Consider the following 14,747-nt stretch of genomic DNA (forward strand, 5'->3'; position numbering starts at 1 on the left):
ACAGCTCTGCTTCATGGTCAAGTGCTCTTCTCACAGGCATTCTTCTTGTGGTGTAAGTCGTGAAACAACAAGAGATTGGGAATGTACCTGTATCATCTCTGCCTTGCTTCTTTCACTACATAGTCATTAGAATTCAATAATGGTTCTGACCGGCTGACCCTGTCTAATTCCAATATCCCTTCAGGCCCCAATTCTAAACATGATAGTTAGATTAAGTCTATCCATCTCCTAACAGCTCATGCTACAGATTAGACTCTAAGGCGTTTTTGAAGGAGAAAACCACATTCATTAGAGCAAATGGTGTGCAAAATAACTGGAACAGTCGAGCACATGAATGTTACCTGTAGCAATCATCAGGGGCCCTGACTTAGGACTTGTGTTTCCATCTCTGTCATGCAGAACAATGCCATCCTCCGTCTCCCAGGGATTCCTTTTGCTAGCAGGCCTGTGCTGCCTTTTCTCTGGCTCCCAGCCTCAAGATCCCCTGGAGATTGATGTGGAACAACATGGCCATGAACATCAGGAGCTTCTCAGCTGCCAATGCATCGCCTACAGCATCATCCAGTTGACCTTCACCTTGTATCGGAAGTCTGGTAGTTGGGCAAAAGATACCAACATCTTATTCTCTCCAGTGAATATTGTTGCTGCCTCTTTCATGCTCTTGCTGGGGGCAAAACCCAACATGCACAGCCAGATCCTGGAAGGACTGGACTTCAACCTTACGGAAACACCTGAGCAGTACATCCACGAATGCTTCCAGCAACTTACGTATATCCTCTATCTGCCAGACCACAAGTCACAGCTGACAATGCAGAGCAGCCTATCCACTGCCCAGAGTCTGAAGCTTACAGACAAGTTTGTGAAGAATGTCAAGGGTTTGTACTACTCAACAGCCATTGCTGTCAACTTCAGTGACACGCAAAGAGCCCAAAATCAGATCAACGAGTATGTACAGGGTGAAACCCAAGGGAAAATAGTGGGATTGATCAAGGATCTGAAGACAGACACAGCTTTTGCCTTGATGAATTACATCTTCTTCCAAGGTAAGGTGAGACCACCAGGTTTAGGCAGCCCCCAGGAAACCCAAATGTGTGTTCCAGTACTTAATCCTTCCTTGACATACCAAAATATAGCAGGGCAGAGCATCTCAATATGGTCTTCAGTTCTTCAGTCAAAAATAATTCAATAACATCTATAAACCTATAAAGTTGGGAATAAAGAGTTAAAGCCAGCCAGATCACCATCACCTCTGAGTTAGAACCATCATTGTCTTAATGGTACCAGAATCCACTGCTCACAACTTTACTGGAACACTAAGAGATGGGAATTGATATAAAAAAAAAAAAATGCCTCCGCCCTCTTTTTTTTTAAATCAGTTTCTATCAAAACTAGGGGGGCAAAGCTTCTCTTTCTGCTTTGCTAGTAGTAATATTGAGATTTATAATAATGATGGTACAAAAGCCAAAAAAAAACAAAAAAAAACTACACATGCACACAGTTAGCTCTGCGGTAACTATCAGAACCTTGACACTGACTCTTTTCCTGGAACATGGTTCTTTTTAAACTGTCAGGGCTATGGGTAAGTTTCCCTCCCAGCATGGGGTATCCTAGAGATTTTTTTAATTCCTTAGTGTCCCAGGCACACAGGAACAACTCTTCCTTGCTCATTCTTCAGCAAGGGACTTAAGGGACTTGGGATGTTATCCCATGTATTGTTAGACTTGAGCAGAAATCCCCTAGATATACATGTATTTAAATGTAATCTTTGGCTGAATACTACTAGGAACCAAAGTTCTAGCACCATTCAGGGCAACCTTTTCTTAGACCCACTTGTTACACAGTGACTCCCTTTTGGATGTTGGGGTTTTTTGTTTGTTTGATTTGATTTGATTTGATTTGATTTTAAACAGGGTCTCTCTGTGTCACCCAGGCTGATCTGAAACTCATGATCCTTTGAGTTGGTGTAGCACCAGGTTGGTTATGACTCTATTTTTATTCTAACAATTTCTCTCTCTTTGTCTCCATACAATTTTCTCTGAACACTTGGCTGATTGATAACGCTGTGGTTTGGTCTCATTTGCTGTAGCTGTCAATGCCAAGGTGATAACTGCCCCAGTTGGTCTGATCTGATCCTGCAGTGAGGAGAATGTATAAGGGAAGCAAAGAGTCAATTCCAGGTGACATTTTTGGCTAAACGCATTTGTCTGAGTCCTTCAGAAGTCCATTTTTAGTTTAATTTAAGCTTGCTCACTCTGAAGTTGCTGGACCAGGCTCTCAGAATACTTCCTATTTTAGGGCATTTTTTTTATAAGCTGTTCTCCTATAGAATGGCCATAGTTTTCTGAGGAATTACAAACTAACCCTAAAGAAAGTTTAGCAATTTCCAAAATTTATTCCAAAATCTATTCTTTATTACATACAGTATTATATCAGGACTTCCCAGGTAACCAGTGTCCAATTGTTTAGGGAGACTCCTGGAAATGCAGTGCTCAGGGATAGTGAATTATCACTGTTCCAAACAGTAATCAGAGTAGAACCAGGAACATGTATGTGTAAGACAGAAAAGGCTGTCATTATGACAATTTTTAATTTGAATGAGTAGATTAGTAAAGTGTTTTCCTAAGCCTTAAGTCTTTGGAACCTTCCATGCTGGTAGAACAGAAAGGCACAGAGGGTCCAGCAATAATCAGTGATTTTAATACTAATTTAGCTTTTATTTTTGAAGTGAAGTTTAACATATTTAAAGTTTTAGACTTCAGACAGGATTAGAAAGCAGAATGAATGGCCTTGATAGATTTTCATTCAAGTATGAATGTATGTTTCCTGTAAACAACAGCAGAACTGCTGACTGTGCTGAAGCAAATGGATGCCAATAAGGGTTTTCAAACAAACCACTTGAATTAGGGGGCCTTCTATATGAATGGTGCTGAGCTCAGATAGTAGAAATACCAATAGCCTTATTGACCATCTTGTGGGTTTAAGGTACAGGGGTAGCACAGTGTAGAAAAGACAGTACTGGCCAATTATCTTTCATAGATTAACCTTGAACCTTTAGGAATTTTGCATATATACTTATATATGCTTATATACTTAACATATTAAGCCCTTAGACACAAATACATGGATGGATGGAGAGATAGATAAATAGATAGATAGATAGATAGATAGATAGATAGATAGATAGATAGATGATTTCTGATTACAGACATCTCTAGGCCAAATATAATACAATAATTTTAACAATGTATGTATTTTAACCAACATTATAAGGTAATCATTTAAAAGACACTAAAACAGACAGATTCTTTTTAGGTCTTTGTTTTTCTCAGTAATAAAAGTCTAACATATAAAAGGAGCCATAGGCTGGCACGGCTCAGTGGGCAAAGCTTTGCAGTGAGGACCTGCATTTGGATTCTTAGCACTCATGTAAAAGTTGGACATAGTGGTAACTGACCATAATCCCAGCAAAGGAAGGTGGAGATAAAATAATTGCAGGTGTCTTAGTGGTCAGTCTGGATGAACCAGCAAACTCCAGGTTCGGTGTGAGACCCTGTCTCAAAAATTAAGGTGGAAGGACTGGACAGATGGCTGAACAGTTGAGAATGTGTGCAATTCTGGCAGAGAACCAAAGTTGGCTTCCCAGCATCCACAGTGGGCAGCTCACTCTCACCTGTCACTATGCCCCCAGGGGATCTGACACCTTCTTCTGTCCTCCACAGGCACCTGCACTCACAGGCACAAGCCAGCACAGAGACATGACTACATATACACATAACTACAAAAATAAAGAATTGAAAATTAAAATTAGGGTGGAGGGCAACAGAGGAGAGCATCCTAGAATCAGCCTTTGGCCTCCCCATGCACCAGTGAGCAGGTGTGTCTGAACACACACATGCACATGCACAGAAACATATGTGCCCTTGGGAGGCAAGGCCAGTGGGTCGTTATGAATTGAAGGCCAGCCTAGCTACAGTGTGCTTCAGGCAAGCCTGGCTTCACAGTGAGACTCTATTTCATCAAACGAAAGAACTCCTATACATGGGACTCCCTGTATCTTTTTTCTCACTTGACTCATTGTTTTCTTTCTTCTTGTCCTTTAATATGTCATTTGAGACAGTCATCATGAAAGTTCTACTTTATTTTTTAACAAAATAAAAGCATTGTCCATTTATCTACAACAAGTTCAATTAACTGATTTGTCAGAGATTTGCCCAAGTCATATGAACTTGGAAGGCTTCTGGGAGAGGGAGACCTTAACAACTTCACTTGATGTGAGAACTCACCTCACCAGGAGTTTATTTAGTGTCTTGTGAACAACATACAAACATACACATGCATGTAGGTTGAATAGATAATTGCACGCACATGTAGTCATACATACATAGAAATAGGCCCCCAGATCCAAAGATCATTTTGCTCATTCTTTGATATTTTACAGTTTAGACTGTTGGGCAGGTCTGTCTGAGGAAGTCCTTTTGATGTGGCTTGTTTCCCCATTCAGACCAACTCCTTCAACAAGTAAGTCAAAGGATATTGTCTGTGTCTGTCCAGCCTGAGAGAGCCCCTCACTCCCATCAGAGCAGAGAGCCTAAAGATGTTGGGAGTCCCATAGGTCAAGTGAGGCTTTACAAATCAAGGATGCCTTCAATCATGACTTTGGAGGATTTTCTTCATCCATACAGGCACTTCCCCTACAGATGTCCACTCAAGGATGCACTTGTGCCCCTTTTTCATTCAAGTTAAAATTCAGGACTCTAGAATATGAAAACTGACCATGCAGATTACAGCAGACAGGAGAAACAGCTTTTAAAAGAGAGAAAATGCTGAGTTAAGGCAGGACATGTAGATAAGTCTTGGTCAGGATGTGTAGGTGATGATGATAGGCCGTAATGAAGAAGCCAGCGGCAGAATACATACATTACCTGACCCAGATCTCAAGTCAGGAAACACTCCAGGGAAGTACTCAAAGGGCCACCAGCTCCCAAGTTCTTATTAGGATCCGCCACAAGTTGTGGCAGAGATTGCTCTCCGCCTGCCAGAAACAACACTGCATGGACTGAGGGGTCCTCGAAACAGAACACTCGCCAGTCCTTCAGACGTGAGCTTCTATGGCTGAGAGGCCTTCACAACAGATATCTCTCCACCTCCCAAATGTGAGTCCCAGGCCCCCTAACGGTCACGTGCTCCTCACCGTCTGTGACTTTCGGGGCAAGCATCTTTACCTTATCTAGTGTAAATACCAAGAAAAAAATCAACCCCTTTTTTTTCTTTTATCTATGTGGTTAGTTTTCGTTATTCCCAGGTAACGCTATAAATGAGGATTCAAGGATAAATGATAAAGCTCGATTCAAGGAAATATTCCATTGAAAGTCTTGGCTGGAACTGGAGGAAGAAAAAAACTTTATATCTTTCTTTTGCCTTACCTGTGTGGTGTCTGAGACAAAAGCCAAGAAATACATATATTGTAGGTTTGACTTCAAGGTGCATTACCAGAACTGAGATTAATCCTCTTTTGGAAGATTGCTTTCTCCTCTGACACCAGGGCTTCCAACTAGTCTCATTTCCCAACATGAGGTTTCCTAGGGACATTTTAATTCCATGGGGACTCTGTTACACTGTTATAGCAAGGCTCACTGAAAATCTCTAAGAAGGCTGAATGCCAGCTACATGACATTTTCTTAGTTGTCAGCCATACTTGCAAATTGCTGTAGATGTCATGGAATAAATAATGCTTTGAGTAACTTAATTTGGAAAAGTCTGGGATAACAGAACAAAATTAGCATGAAGTATGCAAGACCTGGGTTCAAATCTTCTCTTCACCCCTATAATGACAGCTAAGTCACATGATTGGGATGTTAATGTCCTAACATTACCACAGGCAAAGCAATGACATTGTTGTCAATTTGTGCAAATGCTTGTCTTGACACTTACCTAACCAAGCTACACAGAATGCATGTCTTAAGATTTATTAATTTAGGTGATTCTCTAGACCAGGGATCCAGGCACTGCTACCAAGCCTTTGAGCTATGACATGACTGGGACCCTTCAAGACTGGACCCCATCCATCAGCCAGAGCTATGATGGATAGTCTTAGACTTGTTGTTCATTACCACAGTGTGGCCCAGGCTCAGAGACAGGAACAAGGCTCAAAATCAAATCTTCTTGGTATAGATACACTTCACCATCGGCATCCAGAGCCCAACACAGGGTTTTCAACAACAGCATAATGGAATGGCCAAAGCCAAAAACAAAGAGCTGATCAAATAACGTTGATTTTCAGTCTTTGAGTGCGTGGTAGGTCAGGGTCTCATGAATCCACATCCCAAAGATACTTCCGCTTCCTCCGGGAAGCATCCTGTAGGAGGGTGAGGGGCGGGAGTCAAGGCCATGGCTACACCTTTCTATCATATTCCCCGAGCTCCCCAGCACAGCAGTGTTCCACAGAGCACCAAGGAAAGCATCAACGCAAGGAGAGCCCAGCTCTATTGCCTTTATGGGAGGCTCAATGTCTGTCCAATGCAGCTACGAAGGCGCAGGGTTCCCGGAGGCCCCTGCCCACTCTGACAGCCTTGGCAGAGAACACTCTTACAGGAGAGAGGGTTTTCTCAGGCACATGCACTTTATCTGTGGGCCTAAGAAGAACATTTAAAGGTACCCACTAGATTTTTCCCAGAATGCTGACTGAAGCACTGCTTACAAGGTATAGGATGCTACCCAAGAAGAGAAGCCCAGATTCGACATAGGAGACTGTGATTCTTCCCACTCATCGCCAGTCAGCATTCTCGGGGAACTACCAGAAAAACATGAAATAAAACGGTTTCTTCTTTGGAGCCAGGTTTTCACAAATCAACCCACATATATCTCTCAGTCTTTTCCTACTGCTTCAGACTATTTTTTTAAGGGGCATCAAGCACCCCAATAGGCATCTCATTTTACAGGTGATAAAGCTGGGGCTCAGAGGGACTGTCTCACAAGGCACTCAAAACTTCTTTCCTCTGACACTTAGCTAACCCTTTACCCTACCACTGGCTGACATGCCCCTCCCTTCTCTCCAGGTAAACTGTATGATAAACCATTTGAGGATGAATACATCTTGGAAGAGGACTTCCATGTGAATGAGGATGTGAGCGTGATCAACTGCCAGGGTAGACTTTTTTTTTTTTCACCTCGAGGAAGAGCTGTCCAGCTGGGTGATGGTACAGCATTATACGGGCAGTGCTACTGCCTTCTTCATGTTGCCTGACCAAGAGAAGATGAAGAACCTAAAGGAAACCTTGGCTCAAAAACACTTTGAAAAAAATCTTACGGTTAATTGACACAAGGTGATTTCCCAGTCCAGGATGCCAGGGACTGCTACACAGCCTCTGAGCCATGACATAACTGGGGCCCTTCAGGACTGGGCTTCATCCATCCATCAGCCAGAGCTTACAGATAGACACAGTGCTCATTAGTGTGGGGTAAGAGAGGCTCAGAGACAGGAACAAGGCTCAGAATAAAGTCTTCTCTTTGGTACAGACACATTCCATCTTCAGCATCCAGAGCGCAGCACAGGATTTGCAACAACAGCACATGTAATGGCTGAAACAAAAAATGAGGAGACAGGTCTCAGGCCTCAGCCAGAAGTGGAGGTCAAGGTGAAGAGTTCATGGGTGACAAGAGAGGAAGGGCTTAGAACAAGAAAGGACCAGCTGCAAAGAGCTCAGGGCATGAGTATAGAAGGTTCTGTCCCTGTCACTCTGCAGTGAGGTTTATTGGGTCCCAGGGAGCCAACAATTCTGAAATGAGCCTCTCCCCTCTTCAGATCAAGTGAGCCTGTGCTCAATCAGGAAATCCATGCCAGGCTCTTCCTTTGGTTAGGAAAATAATGATACACACCTCAAGTGGGCCTGAGGTGAACTGGGGACAGAGGTTCTATCTCACCTCCCAGCCCAAACTTGCTGAGGCCCACAACACAGCAGAAAGCAGAGTCAAGCAGGGTGAGGATGAACTGTGACAGCTGGCTTGTTCTCTTAGCAAAGAACCTCCAGTAACCTTGCCTTATCTATGGAAACTGAAGGCCAAGCCTTAGCATGGGGAGTCATAGAATCTCAAGTCAGAGTCACAAGTCTCAGAACACACCTGAATCTCACTGGAGAGCTTCCTGGGCAAAGGTGAGTAGCCTTCTAGAAGGTGCTAGAATGATACCATACTGTTGATGCCACCATGACACAAAGTAACTCTTTCATGTTTTCCTGCATAACAGGACAGTGGACCTGCACTTTCCCAAGTTGCTTATGTCCACAACCTATGACCTGAAGACTATTCTGAGCACACTGGGCATTACCCAGATCTTCAGTAACGAGGCTAACCTCTCAGGGGTCACAGAGGATGCGCCCCTGAAGCTCAGCAAGGTGAGGTCATGTGACAATGGCAGCATCTCAGCTGTTGATTGCGCTGATCAGAATGTGAGGATGGATCAGACATGAGGCTGAGGAAGGCGATAAGGGACAGAGACTCAGACTACAGAGATGTGCCATGGTGAATTCAGGATCAGAGAACAGAGGCAGGATAAGATAGCATATGCTATCATAAAGATCTACTTGAATGGGACTCAGTGACCCTTAATTTTATCTTTGCGCAGGGCTGTTGATTCCTTGGGACTCAACTAACCTATATTTATATAGAAAGGCATTGGTTCAGATAACCTTCAAAACTTTTGTCTTGGCATGCACTGGAAAGAAAACATGTTTACAGGAGAATGAAGTACAAGAGGGGGGCTCTGAAGCCAAATGCCACATCCAAGGCTATGAGAGGTGGTTCATGAAAGGAGTGGAGAAGAGGGTCATCCAAGAATGAAAGGGCTGAATGCAGAGGAAAAGGCCTCTTTGACCACTAGAGTTGAAGTGGCAATGGATAAGACATGACCACATTGAGGCTCTTCATGGATGAGGCATCCACATGGATCCCAACTTCAGCCTGGGGTGAGTATAACATACCCAAATTTTCCATCTTTCTCCCCCTATAGGCTGTGCACAAGACTATACTGACCTTTGATGATGACGTCATAAGTACTTTAAGGAACACTATTTGGAGTAAGATGGAATTGACTGGAATTCCTGATATCAGATTTAACAGGCCATTTGTAATTGTCATAAAAGAGGAATATACCAATTCCATCCTGTTTGTGGGAAAAGGGAATAATCCTACAGAAAACAGTTGATTTCAGATTCCAGTCATCATCACCATCCTGATCCAGCCATTCCCCTCCCTGTTGACATTAAACATTGGATAGCTTCACCCATGCCTGGGCACAACCAGCAAAGCCCTCTCCTTGTGGTGTCTGTGTCTTCCTCTACTCCATGAGGTAGGTGGGGACTGCAGATCATAGGACATCTCAGGGTTCCCTGCATCTGTGTTTAGGAGATCGTTGTGATGTCACAACTCCAGCACTGAAGGGAGAGAGGGTCATGTCCCCTTCTGGGTGTACTGTGTCATCTCACCGGGAGTTTCCTGAGAACAGATAGAGGAAATGGTAGAGCTCTTCTTCCCTCAGGCTGGAGCAGGGCCCCAATATCTGTCCTTGTCATCCCTTCCCTGCCAGAGGGGATATACGCTTCCTCCAATAAACAGGAAGGTCTCTAGACCTTAGCCTTTTTTTTCTTCTCAAGCCAATAAGGCCACTGGGCCCAAAGTCACTCCCTCTGTCCTCTCTAGTCATATGCCCTTTGTACATGAATGCATCTACAGGTCCTTAGAAGGGCTAGGAAAAGTAGCTCTTCCCCTCTTCTAGAACCATCTAGCCCCGCCTCCCCACCAGGCAGCACAGAATTGGTGGCCCTGCCTCTTGGAGGCTTCATCCCTCACGTGGGCAAAGCTGGAGAGCTGGTGGGCTAACCACTCCAGCTCCCATCCAGGCCCAGCTCCAGTGCTTTGAGTTGGCCCACCCCAACATCTACCCCGTCTATGAACTACTGAAGTGTACTAAGAGACGAGTCCTGCAGAACCAAAGCATCAGGATCTCCATGAGAAAAGGGCAACAACAGGGTATCCCAGAGGAGTCCTAGTGGGGATCCTATATTGATGGTGTAGCAGAAGCCAGAGGCCCTGAACCAGGCTAAGGACTCATTGCAATGAACATGTACAAGTAAATTGTTTGGGCCAAAGGGTAACTGGGTGACACATGGTGATGCACGGCAACATCCATGAGATATTTTTTGGTTTATTTTTTTGTTTGTATTTGTTTTGGGGGGAAGTAGATTGCAAGGGTTAGGGCAGATATGGAGGAAGAGGGAGATTGGTACTGGGGGGCATGATGTGAGATTCACAAATCTTGAAAAATTATAAAAGAATTGGAAAATAAGACTACAGATAACAATGGCTTAGCCCCAGATTCCACGTGCTTTGAGGTTACAAAAGCCCATGCTTAGCCCAGTCTCTCTCTCTCTCTCTCTCTCTCTCTCTCTCTCTCTCTCTTTCTTCCTCCCTCCCTTCCTATGACTCCCTCCCCTTCCACCCACTCTCTGCATACAAATAAGAATATAAATCTCATCTATTTTCTCCAGTCCCATTCCTACCTGCTACCTTGCTCCTGGCCATGATGGTAACAAATTAACCTCTGAAAGTGTGAGCAAGCCCCAATTAAATGCTTTCTCTTATAAGAGTTGCCTTGGTCATGGAGTCTCTTCACAACAAGAGAAGACTAAGACAATTATGAATGGATGCAGCATTTATCAAATGTTTTTTCTGTACATACCAAGATGGTGATCTAGTGCTGATCATTCTGTTGGTTGATGGAGCATGTAAGGCATATGTATATATTGAACCATCCTCGCAAAGCAAGTTTGAATCCTGCCTGGTCATACTGCCCAATCTTTTTAAGTTCTCTTGGCTCTAAGTTGCTAATAATCTTTTTCTTTATTTTTTCCTTTTCCTATGTTTCTTAAGGTACAGGAAATTAACCTTTCTAGGGAGTAGCTAGGATCCTAAGTTGTTCTGAAGACATCTTGACTCTGATGAAAAAGAAGAAAAATGGTAGAGTTTGTGATGGTCAGCAGGGATTGACTGAGCGTTTCCAAGCAGTTTGTTCTAACCACTAACTCAAAAGCACAACTCTCACCTCAGAGGGAAGGAGAGTCTGTTCTGGAGTCAAATAGGAGTGCTTGTGGCCTTAGCATCCAGGCCAGCTTACACCAAACATGTTTCAACAAGGAAACAGTTTCATACTTTTTTTTTTATACTGACAAAACAAAGAAAGAAATACATCAAGTTTTTTTTTTTTTTTCTTAAGATCTTTGGTGGAAACATCAGAAACAAAAGCTTTAGCAAAGTGATGGAGTCTCTGCTACAGGCCTCAGTGCTAACTGCTGATGTTCTTAGCTTTGGGGTTGGTAGAAGCTGTCATTTTTTTGTAAATCAAAAAAATATATATATTAACTATTTGTCACAAGAATACTAGGTCAAGCAAAGAGGTGGCCAAGGACTCTGTGCCAAGCAGACATAGGTCTGTGTATCTGACAAATCAAATGTGTTTATTCTACCTCCAAGATCTACAAAGCCTTAACTGTTCAAGCTTTGCTCAAAGCCTAAGCCCATTCTCTCATTTGAGACTCTAGGGCAACTGAGCTGATCCCCCACAAAAGGCCAAAATAAATGACGCACACTCAAGATACAATGGTGAAGCAGGCATAGGGTGAACAGTCCTAGTTCTAGAGTGATAAAGAGAGACGGGGGAGAATTAGTGAGAACTAACACTTTCTGTGCTGCACGCACTTCCAGTGCTGCCGGCCGAGCAAGCGCTGAATCTTACAAAGGCTGGCATCTGAGGGGCATATGGGCTTGGGCCGTCCTGCCCCTGTGACTTTGCTCCTTCAAGCCCATGTGGTTTTCCTCTGGGGCTGGTTTTGCATGTCACCTAGAGCTTTGAGTAGCAGGCTCCTGCTGTGTGGGAACATCTTCTTCCCTAGACCTTCCATGGTACCTGCCTCACACAGCAGAGCAGCACTCCACACTTCCCCACCCAGAGCACCCCTGAGGACCCGGCTGCTTCAGCTTAGAACAGGCTTGAAGGGTTTTCCTGTGAAATCGGGACAGAAGCCAGTGATGCGAATTACGTGGATCTGGAAAAGCAGTATCACTCACATGACAGGAAGATCTGTGGCCAGAAGTGTTTTGGCAGTTTAACACGAACAAAGGGAATCCTGGGCAGCCACTTCAGGGGTCCTGGGTACCCCAAATCCAGGTCCACCTATGGGTAAAGAGCCTGTCTTTCTCTGCTTTGTGACAGAGAGATGAAAGGGAGGCACACAAAGAAAACTCGGAGCTCAGTGAGGGATGACCAAGCCATGCCTTCCTGCTCCCTCACTCCGTGAAAGGGAAATACCGTGAGAATCAAGGGTGAGCCTGTGTGCTGGGAGTTGACTGGCAGTGTGGGCCTCACTGAGACCCATTGTGAGGTAGGGACAAAGGCAGGTCCTTCTGGACTCTTAGAGGGAAACTGAGTCAGAATGGGGAGGCATAGCTGAGACATCGAGTCCCCTCCCCAGAAAGGACAGAGGTAGCCAGGAGGTGCCATGTAGGCTACAATGTGAGGGAAAGGCTGTGTGAGCTGACATAGGTTCCTCAGTGGCTCTGTGCCTTTGGGGTCCTTCCTCAAAGGAGTATCAAAAGCCATACATAGTGCCTCCATGAATACTCTCACATGGCTCCTTTCTCAGAAATCCCCCTTATGCTGCTCACACCTTCTGAAGAATGGTCCTGAACTTGCCTCTTCTGCCTTTGCCCATGTACTCTCCCAGCCATTCTTCAATGGGGATCCTTGAAATTACATTCATGACCAAATCCCTGCGTGGACATACTAATCCTGATTGTATCACTGGGTGCCTTTGTGAGTGTAATTAACACTGAAATCTCAGGACCAAGAGGTCAAGAACTTCACAGTGGCCATCACTGCTGTGTACTGGGGACTGTCCAGCATGACCCATGGCCCCATGGCCCCCTTCTGTAGCTATCTGAGGTAGGCTGCAATGGCCAAAGTCTCCCTCGCCTATCTCATTCCAGAGAGGAATGAGAGTGGTTACACTGAACTAGGTCAGTTCTGCAAAGAATAGCCCAGCCCTCCAGTCACACCATCATCTGGCCAAGCTGCCCCAGGCTGTTTTTCATCACAGAGGGTCCAGGGCACGTTGGGACCAAGTATCTCATGCCCTCTGTCACCCTATAAAGCACCAAGATAAGGGACATATGAGGAACAGCCAGTACTGCACATCTACCCACAAACCTCCCACTGGCCACAGGGCACTCAACTCAGTAAGTCCATGGCCAGACTCTTCCTTTTCTGAAGGCTGGGTGCTATCAATCAGCCTCTCAACCTGGGTTAGCACCGTTGGCAACTGCGGGAAGCAGATACCAGCTGTAGTTCCTGACATAAGTTCGGGATATAAGAATAACCTCATTCTGCATGCCCAGAGTTTAGTAGGGACACTCTGGAACATTGGGTAGGCTGACCTGGTTCATTGTTGAAGCGCCTCCTCAGCCTGGGCCAGTGAGTTTCCTTCCTCTGGATACTCACTTCAGAGGATCCATGTCAGGGAACCCCATTCTTCTTCCCCTGCACTTGCTCTGCCTTGGGGGTTCTTATTTCCTGCCCCTTTCAGAACCCAGGCCTAGCTGTACACCAAGAGTGTAGGCTTTGGGGTTCAATGAGCCTCAAGGACATAGAAGAGACCAAATCACTTTCATCTCTAGATTTTCAAATCTAAATTCCAGAGCTCAGTGTGAGGTCCTCTTCCCTCTGCTCTCTGGGCTCCACCCTCCTGCCCAGGGGCCAGCTATCTGTGATCTCTGCCTGGGAATGCTCTAGATAACCTTCATGGCCTTCTGTTTCCTCCTCTCACTCATTCTTGTATGGGTTCATAATCCCAAATTCTGTTTTTGCTTTATCCCCCACCCCCACTAGTGTTGAGCGCTAGGGGTTTGAAAAACCCATCTCTTTCCTCCCTCATGAACTGCCCTGAGGTCATAGCTTGGTGAAAGTTTGAAATCACCTCTAATTCTTCTTACTCTCCACAACAACCCTGTTTAAAGTGAGATTTAGCGAAGTTTAAATATTTGTTGTCACAAAATGGCTGGTGTCACAGTCCATATTGAAACCCAGATTTGTTTTCACCTCTTCATATCCTGCACAATTATGTGTCTCTAGAGAGTCTGGATTCTCCTTGACTCACTGCAGGTGGACAGGGCATTGGCAGTGACTGCTGAGGTACCAGGGGGCATCATCATATACTTTAATGAAACTGCCAAATTCTTGCTGTCCTCTGTGCCCAGCTCTGAGCTCAAGCTCCATGCTCAGTGGAGGCAGGGCCATGGGGACTGCCTTAGCTTACAGGGAGCACATGCCAGCCGCTGCCACTCTCCTGGCTGAGTGATCTTGAAGAAGTTGCTGAATACTCTGGGCCTTACTTTTTCTGCCCTGTCAGGGAAAGAGAGCTGGATGTCTGAAACCCGTAGGGAATGGCTACAAATGCCTCAAGAACATAGCTTGTCTCATAGGCCCCTGAACAACCAAAATCCTCAGACTCATAATGCCACAGGCCATGGCACTTATGTTTTTAAGTCACTGCAAATATGATGGAACCTGTCAGAAATATGGGTTACTGACAGGGACAGCCCAATGTGGGACCTGGTTCTGCCACTCTGCCTGTGCACTGACTTTGGCTGTGGGCTTTCACCTCTCTGGTGAAAGCAAACAGAAAGAATAACCACTTCCCCTG

At 44.9% G+C, this 14,747-nt stretch overlaps 1 protein-coding gene across 1 annotated transcript; it reads left to right on the forward strand.

The window, feature by feature from the left end:
- The first annotated feature begins 403 nt into the window (after positions 1 to 403).
- On the forward strand, positions 404 to 9,199 carry LOC132655346 (alpha-1-antiproteinase-like). The gene is made up of 5 exons (XM_060388349.1): positions 404 to 1,043; positions 7,056 to 7,123; positions 8,014 to 8,150; positions 8,243 to 8,390; positions 9,005 to 9,199. The coding sequence occupies exons 1-5, from the start codon at positions 404 to 406 to the stop codon at positions 9,197 to 9,199; spliced, it is 1,188 nt and encodes a 395-aa protein (XP_060244332.1).
- The last annotated feature ends 5,548 nt before the right edge of the window (positions 9,200 to 14,747 follow it).

The sequence above is a fragment of the Meriones unguiculatus genome, chromosome 7 (assembly GCF_030254825.1).
Source record: "Meriones unguiculatus strain TT.TT164.6M chromosome 7, Bangor_MerUng_6.1, whole genome shotgun sequence".
NCBI classification, from domain to species: Eukaryota; Metazoa; Chordata; class Mammalia; order Rodentia; family Muridae; genus Meriones; species Meriones unguiculatus.

Bases quoted from the DNA above. Each gene is read 5' to 3' on its own strand.
- LOC132655346 (XM_060388349.1), top strand. From the start codon at position 404: ATGCCATCCTCCGTCTCCCAGGGATTCCTTTTGCTAGCAGGCCTGTGC. The intron at 8,151-8,242 runs GTGAGTAGCCTT...CCTGCATAACAG, and splicing joins GGAGAGCTTCCTGGGCAAAG to GACAGTGGACCTGCACTTTC. The intron at 8,391-9,004 runs GTGAGGTCATGT...CTCCCCCTATAG, and splicing joins CGCCCCTGAAGCTCAGCAAG to GCTGTGCACAAGACTATACT.